Source organism: Agelaius tricolor, unplaced genomic scaffold (genome assembly GCF_023055355.1).
Source record: "Agelaius tricolor isolate 1412-34295 unplaced genomic scaffold, bAgeTri1.0.p SCAF_1, whole genome shotgun sequence".
NCBI lineage: Eukaryota > Metazoa > Chordata > Aves > Passeriformes > Icteridae > Agelaius > Agelaius tricolor.
In genome coordinates, this window is record NW_027269261.1 from 90,138,303 (window position 1) to 90,160,973 (window position 22,671).

The window sequence follows — 22,671 nt, forward strand, 5'->3', positions numbered from 1 at the left end:
AGTCTGAAAAAATGATATAGGCACTAACATGCACCATACACAAATCCAGGGAACAATCAGCAAACCAGAAATCTGACAAGACACTACATGTTGGGGTAGATCAAACACCTCAGTTCACTGCCAAGGAGTTATGCACTTCATTTCAATCAGTCCAAGGATGAATCTCAAAAAAAAAACTTTGGAGCCACTTCTTCATAGAACAGAATTATGTAGTTTAAATGCTTCTTTCTGCCAACACTGTACACAGTGCTACACATAACCTAATGTTACTCCACCTATCACCTGTTAATACATCTACATCTGTCACCAGAATCTCATCTCCATTTAAAACATCAAATTTAGTAAATTCTAAATGTGTTTTGCATGCAATAAAGCAAGCTAACATCTTTACACACAGATATCTAGTAAGAATTAAACAGGGATTGACTTCATTTTCATAAATAATTACAAATAGCTCCTGTTGTCTTCAACATTTGTGGGCAATGCACCCACCAGAATATCTGATATTTAGGTGCCCAGTGACAGGCCGTGAAGTTTAAACATAGTTATAAACAACTGAAATTTTTTTTCCATAATGGGAATCCATATTTGGGACATTTATTTATTCACATAAACATACTGTAAAGTACCTTTGAACAAGCTGGTCTGCTTGATAGTATTTTCCATCAATAAGAATTTGGGCATCAATCACTTGCTGGCGGAGAAGATTCTCAGATTCAAGAAGATACCCAGCTATCTCTGCCTCATGCTGGAACTGGAGCCCTGACTCCAATCTCTTGGTGTCCTTAATAAAGAAGCAAAAGTCATAAGCCTTGCAGCTAAAACCAAAGAGATATCAGCTCTAAGAATTATATTAAAAAAAAAAAAGAAACTTATTCTTATCTTGAAACAATTGTGAAGCATTTAATTAACTACAGAACAAAAAAAAAATTTAACAGAACACACCCTAGGCAACTTGTGGTATTTTCTTGAAGAAATGCTACCTTAACAGTTCAATGAAAATAAAAGTAGCAGCTATTAAGGTTGCCTTCACAAACCCTTAAGAAATTTTTGCCATTCAACTTCTATAAATCTATGACTACAGACAAGTAAAATCCCCGACTGACTTACAGACTGCAGAGCATTCCGGGCAAGTATCAGTTTGTCCTCACAGCTCCGGCTGTCCCGCTGAATTCTGTTCGCAATTTGCTGCAGCATCTCCAACCTAGATGATGCCAAAGCATTTCAGGAAAATAAATAAGTACTATGTTATTTTTATATTTACAATCATGCTGCATGACTTTAAAAACAAACAAACGAATCAACAGCATCTACCACAAAGCACAAAGGCATATGTCAAGTTACCTGTTCCCTTCTAAGGTTCCATTACCAAAGCTTATACAAGATTTAATCAGCGTGGGACCACAATTAACAGAAAGGAAATTCTCATTAGAGTCGACGCTGGTCCGAGTACTCGTGCTGTTGCTAAACAGCGAATCACTGCTATGATAGCTGTAACTACTGCTATTCATCTTTACATCCAGAGCACAGATCTTCTGGCTGTTTGCATTTGCTGAAAAATGAAGATAAAAGCCCTGCAAAATGTACAGCTTCTAGGGATGAAATTCCACTACTGGCTTTTGAAACACCTAGACTCCTCCTTTATATAGGCTTCTGTATGCACATTTAAAACCCAGCAATTAATATGCTGCCAGCTCTTCAAAGGATTTTACCTGGGGCTATGTACGCTACCTTGCTTTTGGCTTCCCTACCTTGCATTAAAGCTTTGCAAGTACAGACTAGGCAGCAACAATGGGGCGTCTCTAGGAAACAGACACACCAAATATTTGATTGAAGTGTCACTAAATAACTATAAACCAAGTAAGAACTAAAAGAACTCTTTGTGGTGTCCCTCAGACTCTTCAATGGAAAGTTTCAAAAAGGAGTGAAGGGAGAAGTCCACACTCGGCAGTGCAGTACAAATAACCTCCAGGCTGGGCTGACTCCTCTTCCTTCAAATAGGACTGCACAATAAAACTGGGGGAGTATCAGGATTAATCAGCTCATTACAATATAATCTGAAACACATATACACCATCCAACCTAATGTCATTCCTGCATTGTCCAAGCATGCATCTTCACTAACTGCCCTGTTCCACTACACTGTCCTCCTGAAGATTTCCCTTCATCTTCTTCCACATGCACAGCCAATTGCTTCCAGCTGTTTTGACCAGAAAATAAGTAAGAAAAATCTGATCACTGCTTTCAAGTTTACTTTTTAACTCAGATTTTGGGCTGGGGTGATTCTTTCAGTATTTCACCGCCTGCTTTTAGGATTCCTGAACAACCACACCCATCCCATAAGGTGACTGTTTACGCAGCAGAGCTCAGCAAAGGCACAGACACACCCCTGCAGCAATGCCAAACTCTGCTAGTTTTGCAAACTAGAGCTCAGTTTGGCACTCTCCTCGTTGGCACCATATTAATTTTGATCCCATATACCAATCTGGCCACACATTGTCTGTGTGTTTGTGTTGATACTTTGAGATGTATTCGACAGACTTTCAAGTCAAGTTTTATTATTCACCAGGTTTCAGTATTGGCTGAAGTCACATTTTTGCCACAATCAAATTTCACCCCAGCAGCTGTATCAGCACCTCATAATGATGAGATGCACTGGTAACCAGTGCAACAAACACAAATTACGTTCTTGTGTCCACATCAATCAATACTTTTAACTTGGTGACTGAGCCAGAAGCACTTAATGACATTTTCTCTATCATTTTACAGTGAACATTACCTGTAGTGACTACCACCATATGACCTGTCAACTAAGTGTGTTTACCCTTCCTGAAATATGGGAAGGAAGTTGGGTTCGTGTTTGTTTATCTGTGCTCAGACCATATAAAAAATAGAAATAAACTTATGTCATTTACACAAATTCTCAACAAAGATAATCCAGCTGTCTGCAAGTATGAACAGAATTTCTATTGGTGAAGCCAGACACTTTGCTTTGAGCAGGTTGGGACAGATTAACCTACAAGACCTAGCAGGCTGTATTTTTGCTGCTGCTTTCCAGTGTTCTGCTCTGCATAAGAGGGAGAACTCAGTGTGGACAACTTTGTATTCCTCTGTAGGAACTTGTTCCACAGTCAGGTGCTGTGAATCAACACCTCCTACTGAATCTGCCATTTCAGTCCTGCTCTTGCTCTTGTAAGCATGACACATGTTTAATCAGTTCTGACTGGCTTTGTCCTCTGACTGAAATCTCTTTTGCTGAGGACTTCCTATACAATGGTCTGGATTCCTTACACCTAGTTTCAGGTACCTAAACCAGAGAGATAGGTCACCCTGTCGTCACCAGTAAGTCAGCAACAAGATTCTCTACGAAGAAGTGATTCAGATCTTAGATGTCTCCTTTGGATGCATGAGGTCAAGCAGAATGAATCCAGATCCAGGTGTCTGTATCTACCCACAGGTAGATACAGGATAATGGATAGGACCTGTGTCTCCCACAGAAATTATAAGGACATACCATGGAAAAAATGCTCTCAGACTGCATCAAGACTTTAATCATGTTTAATATGCCATCAGTGATGTAAAAAGTGTCCCACAGCCTACTGTCATGAAAGGCAACTATGCCTTTCCACATCTAAACACTTGGTGTGCTCTCAAGTACCACCAACTTTTTAAACCTCTACAACGCTGTGCACCAAGAAAAACACACATTTCATGTAAGGGATGAGGATGGTCCTTATATGAAATCAAGATGGAAGGAGACAGTGACGTGGTATAAACCCAGCTTTGACTAAGTGCACAAAGAAAGTGGTTATATATGTGCATAAGTGTTTTGATGATCTGAGGCACAGATGCTGTTTGTCACAACCTCCTGAGCCCACCAAAGTTGTTTATGTCTGGACCTGCCTCTAGGCAGGCAGAGAATTCAGACCTCGAACAAAGACAGAAATGCTTGATCTAGAAAAATATTATGGACATTGTCATAGAAGAAGATATTTACAAATTTCAATATGGGTTAAAACAATAGAAAATATATTAACAAAGCCTGCCAAATATTCACTAGCATACCTCTCCACTTCAGGCCGAAGGGTCTTCTCTCTTTCGAGCATGGCAATAATCAGCTTTCCCCATTCCTTTTCTATATCATTTGGATGGTAGCCTTGAGAAAGTTTGATGCGTCCAAATTCTATCCAGACCTTTAAAATTCGTATGTATTTGTTATTTTAGGCCACAGAAAAGAAACTTCTATACATTTCAATGATGTTAAAACTTACCTCTAGCAGTTTATATAGATGTTTGATTTTTGATTTATCTGTCTCCTTCGGTGGAATTTCTGTTTCTTTAAACTGTAAATATTGATTATAAAGTGCCTACAGAAATATGAAAAATAACATCATGTTTTATTTGCAGTGAATATAACCTTAGTCTCCAAACCCTCTTCTAATATTCTTCACAAGCTTACCTTTATACTGTTCAACTAGAGTTCTACAAAAAACAATCAGTGACAAGGCAATGATTTGTTTTTGATTGTTCATATGCTAGCAACATATTGATTATACTTTGAAAAGGTTATCAAGTAGTACTGTTCTGCAGTTGACTTGATTGTATAAATCAACAAGCACGTCATTTGTTCAAGTATGCTTTGAGTCAGTAAGATAAAGTGCAATTCTAACAAGCAGTCCAAGCCACCACACCTCACCTTCAATTCCACAGGATTATTGGGAAATGTTCTGTCAGACATTATCGTGACATGGTGTCTGATCCACTGCATGAGGTAGTTCACCATATTCTGATATTCAACCCATTTGACTTCAACATCCTGCCAAAGCAAAACCCAGATTACAGAAGAGGTGAAAATCATCAAGAACTCATTTCTGCTTCAGCTTTGAAGACTTCATGTAAATAGAAAACAGATTTTGAAATCCTGCAGTTCTGAGACAATATTTATTTGCTCTTTAAAAATCAGTTAAAGATTTCAAATGTATGATTTCTGTCTTCAGTTTTGATCCCAAATAATTCTACTGAAAACAAAATATTTTCTAGATTAATAAATTTCAAGCTGGTAAGAATCAGAAAGGCATAATTTATACATTCACAACTGAAAAGTGAGAACTTTGACTTGATCTTTTTCTAAATCAGACACATTGTTTTCAGTTAAGCTCTTTGCACAAATATTTTCATGTCCATGACATGAAATAGCTAAGACTCTAAAATCTCAGCTTAGAAAAACCATGTCAAAGAAAAGTGTGACAGCAGTCCTATGGAAGATCTAGCTAACATTCTGGAGTGAAATTCAAAATTTTATTAATGTAGCTCACACGCTACACAAGTGTTGTTTTTCTACTTACATTTGCACTGATGCCTTCACCACCTTCTGGTACTTTGGGAAATGCATCATAAAGTGATGACACATAAGTTATTACTGACTTTTCGTCAGGTGAGGAAACATCGACGTCTAAAAGAGCAAGACAGAACAGTGCTTTATCACATAGTTGTAACAATGCCCACAGCTACAACCTGAAGGCAGATTGGATTTTATTTTAGTGTTGAGGGTTTTGCAACAAAGCCATCTGTAGATCTCTTACCTTCAGGATCCAGAAGTCTGGCAACACCAAGTTTTTCTGCTACAAAAAAAGCATGTTCTAAATTTGCGAGGTTGCTTTGAACAGCAACGGTATTCATGTCTATCAGGTCCGGCCTGTCAAATAAAAACAGCAACACTTGATTACAACTCTTTACCAGTTTTAAATTACTGCTGTACTGGTAAATCAAACCATGAGCATGGACTGACACAACAACAGAGTTTTCATTATAAAAGGATTTCACTAAAACTAGGTGAACAAGCTGAGACCACTGCTAACTGAGAAACACAAGCAGCAGAAAACTACAACATTCTGCTCTTCATGTACAAGCTGGTTTCCAGCCATCCCTTGTATACACCTCTATTTTCTTATGCATGTGCATTGACATTGTATTTCAACATCTTGTCCTTTCCACTGCCCCTGAGATTAAATTCACTTTTCTCTTTTACAGGAGGGAGTTACTTTCTACTGCTTTCACAAGTTTTCAGTCATTCTGCATCAAATTCTTCAGCATGTGTTAGAAGCCACACAGTAACAAAGCTTAGTCACAAAAACATCACGTCAACATTTTCTGATGAAGTTTAAAGAGGTCTTCTTCAAATGCATTTAAGCCCTGCTTTCAGATATACATTGGTGCCAGTTCTCTTATAGGTAACTCTCAGTCCCATGCACTTAAACCTCCATACCTTCATCCTGTTAAACTCCATTTCCAGCCACAATATGCTTGCTTTAATGGAATAATTGTTTTAAGCCAATCTTGCCTATAAATATTTTCAAGGCCCATAATTATTATCCTGTATCAATCCTGTACCAGCATCACTACTTTAATGTTTTCAATTAATGTAAAACTTCAAAACTAATATTGTCCTTGATGTTTACTGTGTAGGAGGTGAGTTTTAAATTTCGTAATTCTCAGTGTGTTGCTCCTTGTCTCTTTCAGCACTTGGAATTCTCAAAGCTGTCCACCAAAAGGAAATAAGGAATTTTCAAACATGCTGAGCAAAGCTCAGCAGAAAAAAAAGCAAAAGCTCATCTCATTGAAGTCAGCTAGAGCCACAAGGGTCTGAAACCTTTGCTTCTGAAATCCTACTTTACTGAAAACCAGACTCACCGTGAAAAAAATACCTAAAACAAAACACCAAATGAAAAAAAAATTAGCATATAACTGTCAGCAAACAATTCAGTTCTTAAATTTTCTCATTTTTGCTTCTAGAGAAACTATTTTCTTAGTTTTACCAAGTAGAAGTTTTAAATAATTGCAAGGGATAGAAATAAAACTGTTAAATACAATTGTTCAAAATTAATGCTAACATTTCATTTGGCAGCACCCTAAACTCCCTCAATAACAAAATGGCATTAACTCTGGGAAATTCAGTACAATCTTGACTTTGAACTGACTACAAGGGCACTGTAAATAAAAATCTATTTCTTTTCAGCCATTTAGAATCACTGTGTTCCTTGTGCTCTTTTGAAGACAAGTCTACAAGACAGATAATAACACTGCACCCATTATGCCTTGAAAGAACATTTAATAATAACAAAATGTAAGCAGTGCAATATAATCCTCCTGAGGCAGTGGGGCTTTCCACTTCCAATATGCTCAGTGGGAGCATGATCAAGCTCACGCTGCTCTTTGAATTTCATTGCAACGAAAACAATGCAGTGAAACCAATATCAGCTGTTGCTCTCAGCAGCACAGAAAATCCATGAAAAATAAAAGACAATACTAGAAAAGAAAACTGAGCACCCCCATCTCCTGTGTCAGCCACAATAATAGAGATGGTATGAGTAATAAGGATTGCTTTAACAGCAGTTCTGACAAGAGAATCAGATTTTTGTAAGTGTAACACTGTTGCTTAGGCTATTTTTTTCCTCCTGCCTTCTTTACATTTGTTTCACATTTGATAAAAATGTCCCAAGAAAAATCACTTGCACTGCCTGATTGCCAACTCTCAGAACATGAAAGGGCATGTTGTAAAAGCCTTGAGTATTCCCAGAAAACAAGCTGCAAGCTGCAGACACTAACACAATCTCCTTAGAATAAAGCTTTCATTCAGTTGAAGAGGTAACATGGTTCTCACCGAGACACAGGTAATGAAATCAATAAAAACAACTGCTCTTCCATAATAAATCATTTTACATCAGTGCTGCAGCTTCACCACCCAGCTGAAGAACAGCCAACTCTGTGAGATGCCTCCCCATCTTTTAAACATAATTTCCCATCCCTGAAATGCCTACCAGCATTGGACTATATTACAGCTCCCTTTAAGAACAAGGGAAAATTGCAATGAACACTAATACTGCCATTTCCAGTTAATTATACACTTAGCACACAGTATACTGAACTAGATTAACTGGTCTATATTTATCTGAAGTCTTGGTCTATGAGAAAATACTACAGAAGATGGCATCCCTGCCTGTCTTGGTAGTGCATGTCTTTGGTTCTTTAAAGCAGTCAGAAGGCTCCACAGCTGACTGAGAACAAGTCCACTGATGGCTCATGAAAAGGGAAAAGACAAGCATTATCACCTGAATGCAACAGCACCTGGCACAAGGCACAGCCAGATCATGCTGCCTAGGGCTTGGGGACTCCCCCTCTGCAGATCACCCTTTCCTCTTCACAAGTAGTAGAGGGATGTATTGCAAATCTACAGGGAAACGAGTTTACCTCCCAGAGCTCAGTAAAGGACTTTTTTAGCCTGAAAAAGTGCATCCAAAAAACACGGCTCATCATCCAAAAATCACTGATTGCCATACTGTTCCTTTTGTTTAATAGTGGGGATTTTTGCAATTTTAAATATAAAAAAATGCCATTTTTACTTGCTGTAAGCTTGCAGACATACCTGTCCACTAACTCAAAATAACTGTTGAAATTGCAATTGTGTTGAGTATCCTCTAATACATTAATTGTCATAGTTGAAGCAAACACTTTAATTTAAAAGCATTGTCCATCATGGCAAACATTTCCACTTTTTTTAAGGCTATAGAGCAAATATATGAGTTTTGTAGAAGTTATTTGTAATGTATTATAAATACATTTTGTATCAATTTGCATAGCATTATTAAGTAGATTATGCATAATCAAGACCAAATTAAACAAAATGCTCTTTAAGTAACATACAATGACTCTACCTTCTGTCATAATATTGTGAGTCATCTTATGGCAGATTTTTCAGTGGGCTGGGGCCTTGCCATGAAAACACACATAAACATCCCAAACACCAGTCAAGTTGGAACATTCCATGCAAAGAAGATGCTTCTGCTGCAGCCACACCTAAGTCAAGGGTTTGGCTTCCACATTAAGAGCCATTAATCATTTAATTTATTAAAAATCTGCTGCTGCCATTTGAGATCTTAGTGTAGGTGTTAGAAATTAGATACAATTTGTATCAGAAATTATGGGGAAAAAAGCGTAAATAATACAACATGAATTAGGAAGCTAACAAAATTATGATAAATTCAAGAAAACAACACCTAGTACCACAAAGAGAGGGAAGAGAGCAGTATCTGAATAACAGCAGATACTTCTGGTCTGCAAAGACTCCTTGAAATCCAAGTTGTACATTATAAATAACATTAGGTACATGTAGATTTTCTCATTGCCAGAACTTAATACCTAGCAAAATAGTTTAAGATCCAAATTAGCAGCTATAATATTTGCCCATTAAAATAAAATATTATATTTGAAGGGGATTTTATACCTCAAACCAGAAAAAGATGTTTAATTAAACTTTATTTTCCAGTCAATGATGAAGAAATCACATCCTTCTCCTCACTCTTCTGGGATGACACTTGCTCAAGTTACAACAATGGTAAGCTTTACTAAAACATGTATATCAGAGTAATATTCAACATGAAAATTCTGTTAATGCATTCAGAAGGCTGAGAAGCCTGAAGTTATTTATATGAACCATCTAAACTGTTTAATTTCCACAATTCTTTCTCAGTCAAAACTCTGCATGCTGCCTGAGTAATAACCTGATATTAAAGGATATTTCATTCTTGGCTTATATTTAGTTAAAACACTAACAGAGAGACTTTCAAGCAGAACTCTCAAAAAAACATGACTGAAAATGCAGAGTGAAATGTACCACGTCACTACAGTCCAATTAGCTTTTCCACTGCTCTAATTGGAAAATGCTTATAGAAGTTCAACTTATTTTTTCCATTGTTCACAGAAAAATGAAAAGGACGGGTGACAGAAAGACTCATGCCTTTATTAGGAATGGAAGGATTACTAGAACAAATGAAAGACCACACCAGAATACACAATCATAGACAAAAATATTAAAAACAAACAAAAAAACATCAATTCTAGAGATTTTGATTAATAACAGAAACATTGCAAAGCAAAAAAAAAAAAAAATTTCATGCAAAACTGAAATTTTAGCTCTATCTTTTAAAATATGTATCTCCTATTACTTTCCCAAGAACTCTATAAATGAGATGATGGAGCAAAATATATTATTTAACCTATAGAATTAGGCCTACCATTTGCCTATCTCTTAACAAAGTTATAAAAATACCAACGTGTTTACAGCAGTTTCCATGTAGAGCCACTATTTTAGAACTTACTAAGCAATTTGTCCCCACATCAGGTAGAAATCTAAGCCCTGTTCAAAGCAGCTTGTCAAAGAACCTGCTTCAGAAAGACTGAGGCAATAACACAGTTGGAATGATGGCTGGACTTCAGCTGCCCCATACCATTCTTTGTGCCCCACACACTTTTCTTGATTCCCCACGTTTGCAGTGCTCACACACAGTCATGACCAGGAGACCAAATCCCAGTGTCAGAGGTACCCTTTGCTAGTACATATGCCTACCACATTTTCCTGGGGTTTTTTTTTTTCAGGGGTAGTCTGATTACTTAGAGAAGAAGAAGAGGAGAGTTTCTGCTCAAGAATGTCAGGGAGGTTTGACTTTGTGGCATTAGGGAGCTACTGGTCTCTTCCATCATCACAATCAAGGACCACCACGTGGACGTACAGCACAAGGTCCTGTAGCAGGTTCCTTAGTGTCAAAAACCCCATGCCAAGGACAGGACATAAAAGGTCAACTCTGAGTGAACACTGTCTTCCATTACACCCCAGACTTCCCCCTCATTCAGAAGCTCAAATTCACACATGATATGGTGATAAAAAAAGTTACCTCAAGGCATCAAACCACTGGGTGAAGCTGAGCTGTGATGTCACTGAAGTTAGGCAGCAGTCCAGAATTCAGAGAAAATCAAAGATTTCAATTATAAAACTGTCACTATAGAAAAGCTTTATCCTTACAACTGTGACAAACAAAAAAGCATGCTGCTGCATGCAGCTCTGCATATTGTTTGTTCAAGTATGTGGCAAAATCTTTTCTAAATCTCCACAGGTCCCCAGCCTCAATTACATACTCTGTTAATTTGATCATTGTGCCTTTTATCGTTTTTGGTTTGTCCTCTTCCATTGATATGACAGGAATGCCTGCACTACATGATTTTATGTATCTCTATAGATTTCACTCAATGCCCCTTTATAAAGATGAACAAAAATGCCTTTTTATTTCCTTGAGAGCTGAAAAATTCTCGTGTGATCTGAACCCCTCAGCTCTCCTTTGCTTATTTCTTCACAGTTTTTCATCTAAATTTTCAGATATGATGAATAAAACTGAAAAAAACAATTGCAATGGACAGTATAACAAGGGCACACTATTTACAGATGCATGTCTATTCTTCAGACATCCCAACATATTATATCAAAACTTCCCACAGAAAAAGAATTAATATTTTAACTGCACTTAAAATAAGGAAAGCAAAAGCTGTCAGGTGCCCAAACATTAATTAATCCCCTAATAATATACAGAGCTACCTCAGGTAATTCCTTGTAGTGTGCGTGCCCTTGACTTGACAAGCACTGAATTTAACAAACCTAATGAAGCTGCCTGTCCTACCTTTGTTAGCACGGCAAAACTTTACCTGAAACTTGCCATACCAATTAATTTAGGTATATACACAATTGTGGCATTGCAATATCAAAGATCTTTTAGTTAAATGTGGAGTTCATCTTTAGCCATGCAAAACAAACCCTAATCACAACTTGGCAGTAAGTTTGCAATGCAGGTTTCAAACTCAGTACAAACATGAATGAAACTAGAAAGGATCTGTTAGTCCTTTTACTAGCTTTAAAATCAGTTTTTACACTCTCTTAGTACTAAGAGCTGTTCCAATCATTACAAAACCAGTAATGGTACAGCAACTTCAGCAATTTTTGGCTATGATAAAATTTAAATGGGAATAAGGCTAAAAACTCATAACCTCAACCCACACCACGCAATCCACAAAAATAATCATAATAACTTTTCCTTTAACTGTGAATACCAAAAAGACAATGAAGAAACCCAACTAAAATGTTTTTCTGTTCTGCATCCTGAGAATATGCCCACCAGACCACAGTAGTGGCTGCTTGACAGAATGGCTTCCCAGTGGGATTAGTACAGTTACCAATGAGGAAGAATGGTGAGGTACTGTAAAGAGTTCAAATAATTTCCCAAAGGCTCCTTGTCCTGTCTTGGAGGCAACCATTTCTCCAAGTGCCACAAATTTGCCAAAGGCATTCCCAGAAGACCAAGACATTTCCCTATGTGATTTATCACTGGCACATATGCTCAGATACCCCATCCTTTTGGATTAAGACTTCTGACACCCTTAGGTGTCCTGGTCTTTGCTGATGCAAAAGTACAAAACATGTGAACCCCCAATTAAAAAAACCTGGCCTTTCAATGAAAGTGTTACTTTATGTTTTATTCCCATTAAAATGACAAGAAAAAAAGCTTTGATTTCATCCCAGATTGGGTTTTTTTTCTGAGTTACAGCAAAAACAAAACTACACTTTGCAGTAGGATTCAGCACAATATACCCAGACATCATTTCAAACCCAGGTCTGAAATTAATCAACCCAAATGACTGGAAGTCATCCATCTAATACCCACTAAGGCTAACCACCACCACAACACAAGATGCTGAAATTGCAGGCATGCCTCTGGTGCTATTTTAATACAGCCTTTACCAAGAGCCATCACAGAATTCTTTTGAGTACATCCAATTAAGCTCCAGGTTAGGTAACTTGCTATTTGTAAATCCATTAGAAATATACTCAGGCAAGTAATATTAAAAACATGTCAATATTTTTAAGCACCCTAAATGCAGTTTATGTTTTCCCAAATTGCCAATTCTCAACACCAAGTTCATTTATTCTACACAACAAATTCTGTTGAAAATAGTAGGAACCACACCATGAGGTGCATGGAAAGAGGGGTGCAACACAACCAAAGTCACATTTTCTTTCTGTTAAAGCTGGGTTACAAAAAAGTACAAGTCACAAAACAGCAAGCCAAAACCAGCAGACCCAACTAATCTCTTTATTTAAAACTTATCCCTTAGCATTTTAAGGCTTGACACTGTGTAATATTTAGTTTCTTTCTCATTCATTCCCCAAGGGTGCTCAACATGTTTCTGCAAATTGAGGCATCATTATCCCTCCCCTTAAGGAATGTATTCAAGTCAGTACCTGAGCAGTTGCAACATGTTTTAACATCAGAGGGATGCCACATGCACTGCTGGCCAGGAGCTTAGTGTTCAACCAACTACATATACACAGCAAATCATCCTGGGTAAGGTTGAAACAGCTTGTTCCAAACCAGAGCAGTCATTTAGAAGGAATCAATCTAGCTTGCTTCATGCTATACCACACTCAGAAAAACATCCACTGCGTAATTCTGAAAGCATACTGAGTAATGATAGCAACATTTCAAAAGCAAAGCACTTTGACCCTGGAAAATTTGTCTCACTTTATCTAGCATTTATGGACCTGTTACATTGCTGCTTCCTCTGGGAACACACTGCAGCTTCTATTCCTCTTCCTCCCACATGAAGCACCCCGTGTACCCACACTTCTTCCATGCTGCATTCACTGTCAGCCTCTGTCCCTCTTTTGCCTGGGAACAGTAGCCATCTCCTCACTCACTCTCTACACTGAATGCAGCTTAAAACCACAGGCTTTGTATTTTTAAGGTCTCATTAAGGTCTTGCACAAAGTTTAGCAGTAACAAAGGCTCCTCTGTATCAGATTCCTGCATTTCTTCAACAGAAATTCTTTAATACAGTAAAAACATTTTTATTGTGCACAAAATGTACCCCTTTTAACTCTATCACCACCTTCCCTATTTGTAGCATTTCTAATCCTTGCTAGGTGGTGCCAAAGTTTATAGAAACTGTCTGCATGTGGCCTTGGCAAGGGTTGGAACAGCATCACATGAAATAACCTCACTTGTTTTCTCGTCTTAAACCTTTCACGTGTACACTACAGTCCTGCTTGCTTGTCACACTGCTGCCTGACCTGAACACATTTTATCCCTTTTCTCTCCTATAGTTGCTGACATTCACCTGGAGGTCAGGACACAGCTGGACCTGTCTGAGAGTACAAAGGCAGAGCAAGGGCCCATGGCATTAGTTCCTAGTCCTTCCCATAGCGTGGCTGTGGCCCATTGTGAGTGCTGGCACACTCTGCCAGGCAACACATGAGCCCAGTTCCAGGGCAGCACTGACCCAGGAGAGCTCCAAAGGAGCTGCACCCTGTCTGGGAGTAGAGGGAGAGCTCAGCCAAGCAGACCTGCAGTACCACTTACCCCCAGGGCTGGACCCACTTCATTTACTAGAACAGACCTAACACCTGAGACTAGAACTTAAAAAATGTGTCTTTCTCTGGGAACTGAGCTTGCAGGGCTTCCTGAACAGATGCTATTTTTCACCATCCAGGCACCACTGAAGCTACTCATTAAATGCTACTATCTGGTTACAGAAGAACATAATGCTTTTGCTGAAATTCCTTTTGTAAATGCTAAAATCAAAATTAACTCTCTACTGTAAAAGCTGTGAGAATACAAAAATAAAATGTATAAAGGAGGGAACACATTTTTACAAGAAAACATTCATGTGTGATATTAAACTGATCCTGTCCTCTATACTTCATCTTTTTTCTCTAGAAAATAAGATTCATTAGTCTGTGACAATTAGTCTGTTTTCTGAATATCAACAACCACTGTCCTTAATGGAGCACCTGCAGGCACCAGCTATCCGTAAATGTTGCAGCTATTATTTTTACTATTTCTTCAATTCCATTTCAGACACATTTTCACTGAAATTTCCTGTAGTCCTTATGTACCAAAGGTTCAGGACAGTCTGAGATCAAAACAATAGGTTGGCTACTTTGGTATAAGCTTTTATCTGAATTTGCTGTAAAAGAAATGTATGTGCCAAGTGCAATGTAGATCTACAATATAGATTACTAGCTCCCCATCTGGCATATGACTCCTACTGAAATAAGAGCAGCTTTCACTCTCTATAGAAAAAAACTGTTTCTATATATAGGGGAGATAACTGGGATACACTTCTAAAAAATTAGTGTTTCCTATTTCTGGTCAAAAGGCATGTACAGAAAAAAAAAGAAAAACAAACAAAAACAAACAAAAAAAACCAACCCAGCAACAAACCAAAAAAAAAAATTGAGAAATTGAGCATTTACCCAAAACCTAGACTAGTGACTAGAAATACATAAGGTGATAATGCTGCAGAATGAAGATTCCAGGGTGTAGGTGGTAGTATCTCCAGAAAAATCTGGGCATTACACCCTGATTAAAGTCTGCCTCCAACTTCAAAGTCTGGCTTCCAGGTTTTTGCTACATACTATATGATGGCACAGAAGAAACAACACATAATTTTGAAACTGCCTGAAGTCAGATTTCTTCCAACAGAACATATTGAATAAAATAACATACATCTTCAATGAAAAATCAAGCTATAAAAGGCAAATGATATAACAGATGAGACATACAGCATATTTTTAAATCTCCTGGGTGTATCTGCAGCTTTCTCTAAAGGCCTGACCACATATCTGAAGAGAAATGTGGAGGTTAAAAAACAGTGTGATAGCTTATATGTTTAAATACATATACAAATCTGGTAATGTCCAGTATTAAAACACACTTTTTAATGTTATAATTTGATTTGGTCTTTCTGTGTAAGGACAAATATTCCCACAGAACAGAGTAAGTTTAGATTTGATATTAGGAAGAAATTCCTTTCTGTGAGGGTGATGAGGCACTGGAACATATGGCCCAGAGCTGTGGATGCCCCATCCCTGGCAGTGTTCAAGGCCAGGCTGGATGGGACTTGGAGCAACCTGGTCTAATGGGAGGTGTCCCCGTCCATGGCAGGAAGATTGGAACTAGATGATCTTTAAGGTCCCTTCCAACCCAAACTATTCTGTGATTCTATGATTAAACCAAACTCCAGGGCCTGCAATGGAGCCCCTCCAAGGCAGTTCTTGAAGTCAGTGTGAAGCCCTTTTCCCAGGGATTTAACCATGTTCAGGATGGAAATGGAAACTTTCTATACTCTACAAAATTTCAGCCAAATAATCTCCAATCTTTCCCTGTAAACATGGACCACTGCAAACAGCTGAAAATATAAGGAATCTACTCACATAGAAAAAAATTACTTTTTTCTAAATTTGGTGTTGGGAAAAAATCAAGTGGTATATGGATCCAAGTACCTCAAATAAAGAAATTTTCCCCTCTCATTTCCATTATTCATAAAATTACTTACCTTGATTTAAAGAGCACTACAAAATTACTGGCAAGTCATTTATACTCCTAATAGAAGTGACAGAGAAAGTAACTGAACACCTTTATGAGAAGCTCTGACAACCTAACCTTCATTGCTCAAGGGGACAGAAAATAAATATCCTGCATTTGCTCAGGAGAGAGGGTGAATGACTCTAGTGTATGAGCTCCAGCACCTTACACTGCCCACATCCCTGCTTGACACTGCAAGTGGAGCACTGCCAGCACAGCTGTGGGTGCAGGGAGGACAGGGGGACAGGGAGGAACCTGGGCCACCCACTGGGCCACCAGTGTGCATCAAGATGCTGCAGTGGGTATGACAGTGATGACAGGGAAATCCCAGCCTTATGGAGTATCTCCCATGCTTCCTGGGGGAGCAGGGAGACATGGCATATCCATGCACTATTCCTGCAGTTCTGCACCACAAATCTCAGCTTGCTTGCACAAAAAGGTGCTAAGATCCTCTGTCAAGAGAGAAAAACAAAAGAAACAATTCTAACCTGCCATTAATAGAGGGCAGACTGCCAGTTCTGCTGAAGGGAGAGGCTCCCTGCCTGCTGGAGCTGAGTCACAGCCCAGCTCCTCGCCCAGCCCTTCACAGCTTCAGCAATCCCCTGAAGTCTAGAAGCTGGTATGTACTTGCAATTTAAAAAAATCATGTATGACTAATTATGACCTGCCACTCCTATCTTGTCACCTGGAACTGGACAGTGACATCTCCCTGTCTCATGGACCACTGACTGTAGGGATTGTGTTGGACTCATATGGCTTGTGCTCTCAATGGTGCACCCAGAGAAGGTCTCTCAGCCTTGGTGCCAGGGCTATGGGCCAGGGCTGTCCTCTGGGAGCTGCTGGTGCTCTGGCCTCTGGCCCACAGCTGAGTTATGGCCCTGCAGTGGTGCAGCCACCCTGCAGGCAACACACACAGCACTTCCAGCCCCAGCACAGCCCCAGGGAGGTCCCAGTGCAAAGGCTGGGACTGCCCAGGTGCCCCCCTGGCTGCCCTGCTCCTGACTGGGGCAGAGGAATGGCCAACCTGCCAGGCCCTGTCCTGAGGGACCTCTTGAGGGAGCTCCTGTTGCTGTGCCCTGGCATGGGTAAGCACACGCCCTCCAGCCAATACACAGTAAGCTTACTGTGGCTCAGCACAACTGCAGTTCTAGATCCAAACCTGGGTATTTGAGCCTTCTGGGTTTTACTGTCACAGCACTAAATGTCAGGCCTTTAAAATAAGGTCTGAGCCCAATTAAAGCCCTCCCAGGACTGGAAGTCATGTCCCACCTGAAGAGCCCTGTCCCCCATTTGCAGAGTTGATTCTCCTCCCAGCCCAGGTGCCTCTGCACAGAGAAGTATCTCCAGTGGGCACAGCACATCTGGTGCAGGGGCTGCCACACTGCAACACAACTGACAGCTGTGTCCCCATGGGGGTGCTCCACAGTGGCAGCACCAGGGTCCCACCCCACAGCCTGAGCAGGCACATCTGGTCATCCACCCTGGTGGAGCACACCGGCTGGCAGCACCCACAGGATGCTCAGACCAGCTCCTGACACCACCTGTGATCCACAAACTGGGAGCCACTAAAACAAACAGAGCAAATGGAGAATCACTGCCAGAACTGTGCAGATCTTTTAGTGTTTAACCTACTTATTGCTCAGAAGACAAATGAAGCATTAAAAGACGTCTCTGGAGTAAAACAATATAGTTAAAAATAACAGATGACTGTTTGGGAAGGTCATTCCTCTCTTGTGAGCAATAGCTGGAAATTATTCTCTGTTTTAACGGTACAAAACAAAAAAGGAAAGAAAAATAGAAACTCATTGAAATCAGCAGAAGAATCTCATTCTCATTCCATTTGAAATGGAATCCAACAACCTGTAACTTCTCACAGCAAAATAGATAAGGTTGGTAAACATTCCTGGAAAGGACAAAATCCTTAAGTGAAGTTATGTTTACAGACAGAAGTTAAGCTCAAAGGAAACTGGCACAGAAGCACACAAAATGGGGACTCTGCTCCCCAGTCACTGAATCAATTGCTTTGTGCAACAGACTGGAGTCAAAGGTGCCTGTTCTTCCCTGCTGAAACACTATGAATGAAACTCACAGGGTAATGCCAGAAACACTGATCCAACAAAGCAATTCAGTCATATCCCAAGGTATTAACATTTGCACAGCTGGAGGACAGAATTCAAGTTTTTCATTATTTATTAACTGGTCTGTACCATAATTACCAGTTGCTTGAGCAGTTAAGGCTACACTGCTCTATGCAAGAGATACAAGGTTCTGAAGAAGCTCTGGGAAATATTTTCCATTACTCATCTCATTAAGTTCCTTCCTTTTTTTTCTCTGTCCAATCCCTCTGTATCTTTCATATTGTTTATTTTTTCAAATACTTGCCTGTGCTATGTTCATTTCTTTGGTTGTTCTGTCCCAAGTAAAACAGCCTTGTCTTCAGCCAGCTATTTCCTTTTGTCTTGCCAATGTTACTAAAAGAGACTTTCTTGCTGGCATGCACCTCCTCCCTGACCCGCTACCCAGAACAGAAGCATGTCAGAAAACAACTCATTGACTGAGATGCAGCTTTGTTTTACCATGAAATTATGCACTGCCACAGCCAGCTTCTCAGGGACTTGGAGCACTGTGCATGATGCTTATACCCTTTATACACAGCCTGTGAGGAAAAGGCTGCACCTGTCTCCCATTTTACTTTAGTGTCCTAATCCCCATACATGTGATAAGGATCACATGTATGTTGTGTCTACCTAGACCTCCTTCTGTGGTGGGCCAAGTGATCCCACAAGAGGAAATCCAAAACCAAAATAATCTACTCCAGGCTCTGTTCACTGGATGTGCAAGGAAAAGAAAACAAATTTGCCTTTACTGGGGGCACTCCTTCAAATTATACCAATGAAACCATGTACCCTTAAACTTCCTTATTATATGCTCCAGGGCATAGATTACAACCTACACATGCTATGATAAACCCAGAAAGCCTCGTGCAGTGAAGGACAAGTTAGTACACACTGATTAACCCAGCCGGCAGAATACTCTCCCACGTGGTCCTCTAAGACACAAACCTTCTTAGTCACTTCAGGAACCAAAAAAATACAGAATAAATTCACATCACCAACCAAGAGAGAACAGTGAGGAGATCAATGATTAAATCTCTGACAAGCTTGATGCCAAAGTCAGCTTTGTCAAAAGAGACCCATTCTCACTTAGAATCCAGAATCAGAAATCCTGTCCTATCAGTAGACACTTTCAGCTGCATTTCAAGTTAATATCCTGTACCTTTAGTCTCTGGTCACAGCCACCAGTGACTCTACAATGTCTGCTTAACTTTGTAAGAGTGTGGTCACAAAAGCAGAAATCCCTTCTCAGACTGAGAACATTCAAGCCAGCTGGTCACATTTTCCATGAGAATACCCTTTTACAGGAAATGCATCTCAGAGTAGGTCTGGGCTCTACATAGAAACACTGAAGAAGCTCTACACTCCAGGGCCATCCAAGGGTAAATTCACACAAGGAAGAAGACAGGGATCTCAGACATATCATACAGTCATACAGTAGTTGATGTCTTTCACCAGCAGTGCAGTTTTGGACTTTGGTGATCAGTTCTGCCTCTGCCCTGCTTACACTTAAACATCAGTATGACAAAAAAGGACTGTGGAGGAGACTGAATTCTGGAAACATGCTTCCTAGCAGCTTGAACATGCCCCATGAAAGATGTACAGGATTCCTGGAAACACTTCTCTGAGGAAGGAGGGACATGCAAAGGTTAACAAGGCATCCTTTGGCTGCAAGGAGCAGGAAATCACTGAGGAAGAGTCAGTGTCATCTCCACAGCTGCAGTTCTATTACAGCATAAACCATAGAGCCCTCTCTCTTTGTATATTAAAATGCAGTAATTAACATTTTCCAAGGGAGCAAACAGAGTACTTGCCTGTATTTATGAATGATGGCATTAAATAACCTTCCATCGCGCCAGCAGGTAGTGAAATTTTCACAACGTACTCCAGCATAACCCTCTGTTGTTTGCTGCGACCACAGGAGCAGTCTCTCTTTAGCAGACATGTCCTCTGACTCCCCAGTAACATGGATATCAGATATCTAAAACACAGTTAATGTAAAAATTAAAGTTACATCTAATCCATAAGAATGTTTAAAATACTGCAGAAAAATCACTCCGCATTGCTGGAGAATTTATTGTCTGGTGTCTGCATACATGAATACAATTATTATTTAGGTACTGTATTAATATTCTCTCATGTCTTATCCTTATGCACTCTTAGTATTTTCAATGTGAAATACAAAATTCAGTTTTCTTCAGTTAGCCAGTTCTCAGTCTCTTAATTTCTGGGTACAATATAATTATGGCATAATGCAAAATACTTAACTGCTTATTTATGCTGATAATACAATCTATTTTTATGTATGACACCAATTATGTAAAAATGCTATATAAGTATATATAAATTGCAATATGTTTTATATGTATATAGTCATACAATAACCATATTTATATTATTCATAGCTATGAAATTCCTCTCTTGAAAAAAATTGATTTATAGTACATGTCCTGAAATTCAGTGACAAAACAGTCATTCTGAGTGAAAACTGATAACAGTTTTAAGACAAAATTGTCTGAGAAGTATTTTAGGAATTTTAATTTTAGGACTAAAAGACTGAAGGATTATAAATAGAAATTTTGTCTGATCAAGAAGGTTCAGTTTTCAACTGTATTATCTAAGGATTATCAACTCCTTATCAGGGAAAGCAGGAAAGTATTGGGAATTTTACATCCAAATACTACTTTATGGTACCTTAGATCATCCCTTAATGAAGTTCAGTCAGTTTCCTTGGAAAACTACTACAGCATAAATATAAAGCAGACTTTTCCCTAATTTGCACATGTATTGTTTGTACCTCATATTACAGAAATTGTACTCAATGTAAAGGTAAACTCTAAAATGGAAGAAAAATAAGATGTGCCTTGACAAAAGAAGTACTATGGCATGTTTTCATTTTTCTCAGTGACTGCCTTTTACCACTTATCCTAACAAGAGACAATATAAGGTGTTATTATGAACTACATAGGAACCCCTGTACCACAAGGCACTGTATAACAACCTGAATATGTAGCTCAGCCATTACAAAAAGCAGCAGAGCTGCTTGGGCAGAGGCAAGAGGGCTTGAGGCAATGCCACAGCTTGTGAATAGACAGCAGGCACCTCAATGAGCCCCCCTGGAGGAGGCTGCTCCCACACCCAGCACTGCAGAGACACAGGGGTGCTCTGGCTCCAGAGCCAGCCTGAGGCCACAGCTCAGGGCAGCTCTGCCCACCAACAGCTCTGGGTACTTGAGTTTGATGCAGAAGAGCTGTAAATTGAGCTGTGCCAATTCCAGCAATCCTGTTCCAGCATAAACCAGGCAGCTACACCCATGAGGTCAGATGGGATGGTCATAACAACTTCTCCCAACCTCAGAATCTCTGCACACAAAGATATCTTCTGTCTGGGCTCTGACCGGGGGAATTCCAACAGGCTAGGCTGGAAATTATGGGGTTTTCTCACATTAGAGCCACAAAATCACAGTGTAAATAATGATGTATAGCTTGTCTACTGATATTGCTATGTCATGGCCTAAGACAAGGTGGTGGGAAGCACTGGGAAGCAGGGAACTAGAGGAAGACCCTTAGAGATGTCAGGGCAATGGAGCTCACTGCAATTTCTGCTTTACCATCTCTCATACTTTCAGAGAATGATGAGCATTTACACCCATACAGTAAATTATAAATAAACTTAATGTAAGAAAAAAAAAAAAACAAAACATTTCTTTCTATTCAAGTAACCCCAAAATCCCAAGTTGTGAATGCAGTCCTTCAGATACCTATCACAGGCCATTGTATCTGCTGGATCTATGTAAGGGAAAAATACAAACACCAATCTAGAAAGCAAAACAATTTTAACTGTTCACCTAGCCCCTAAATAACCTGACAGCATTTTTTGCATCCTATTGTCTCCAGCTTCAGCACATTTTTAAGATAAAACAGAAGGGGGAAAAAAAACTTTTTTTTTTTTTTTTTGTTCAAAACACATTAGAGAACTGTGATCATTTGTAACTTTCTAGGTATCAAAATCCTGCAAAGACTATTTCCTGAATGAAATACACACGGGATGAGTCGTGTCTGTAAAGAAAACAGAAAATACAATGTGGCAAAAGACCAACTTGTAATCACTCTGAAAGTTTTCTTGTAAAAATCTAGGGAACTCAGCTGTAATACAAGATTTTTCTGTGGGTTAGCTTTATTGTTTGGGATTTCAAAGCAAGAAAGCAAACTAAATGTTTTTTCAGTAGCTTTAGTTTCTATTCATCACAGAACAACCAGATCATAATGTAAATGAAGTCAACCATATACTGCTTATCTGGACAAAGTTTCTGA

At 39.3% G+C, this 22,671-nt stretch overlaps 1 protein-coding gene across 23 annotated transcripts in view; it reads right to left on the reverse strand.

Annotated features, from left to right (window-relative positions):
* The window catches only part of LOC139597438 (dystonin-like), a 291,384-nt gene that overhangs the window by 140,118 nt on the left and 128,595 nt on the right, over positions 1 to 22,671 (reverse strand). For all 23 annotated transcript variants that reach the window (XM_071442832.1, XM_071442802.1, XM_071442793.1 and 20 more), the window contains 8 exons: positions 20,173 to 20,339; positions 5,583 to 5,695; positions 5,346 to 5,452; positions 4,697 to 4,816; positions 4,272 to 4,367; positions 4,066 to 4,193; positions 1,111 to 1,204; positions 630 to 784 (listed from right to left, as the gene is read on the reverse strand). In XM_071442832.1, coding sequence (XP_071298933.1) covers positions 630 to 784; positions 1,111 to 1,204; positions 4,066 to 4,193; positions 4,272 to 4,367; positions 4,697 to 4,816; positions 5,346 to 5,452; positions 5,583 to 5,695; positions 20,173 to 20,339 — 980 coding nt within the window. The remainder of the gene's footprint in view (positions 1 to 629; positions 785 to 1,110; positions 1,205 to 4,065; positions 4,194 to 4,271; positions 4,368 to 4,696; positions 4,817 to 5,345; positions 5,453 to 5,582; positions 5,696 to 20,172; positions 20,340 to 22,671) is intronic.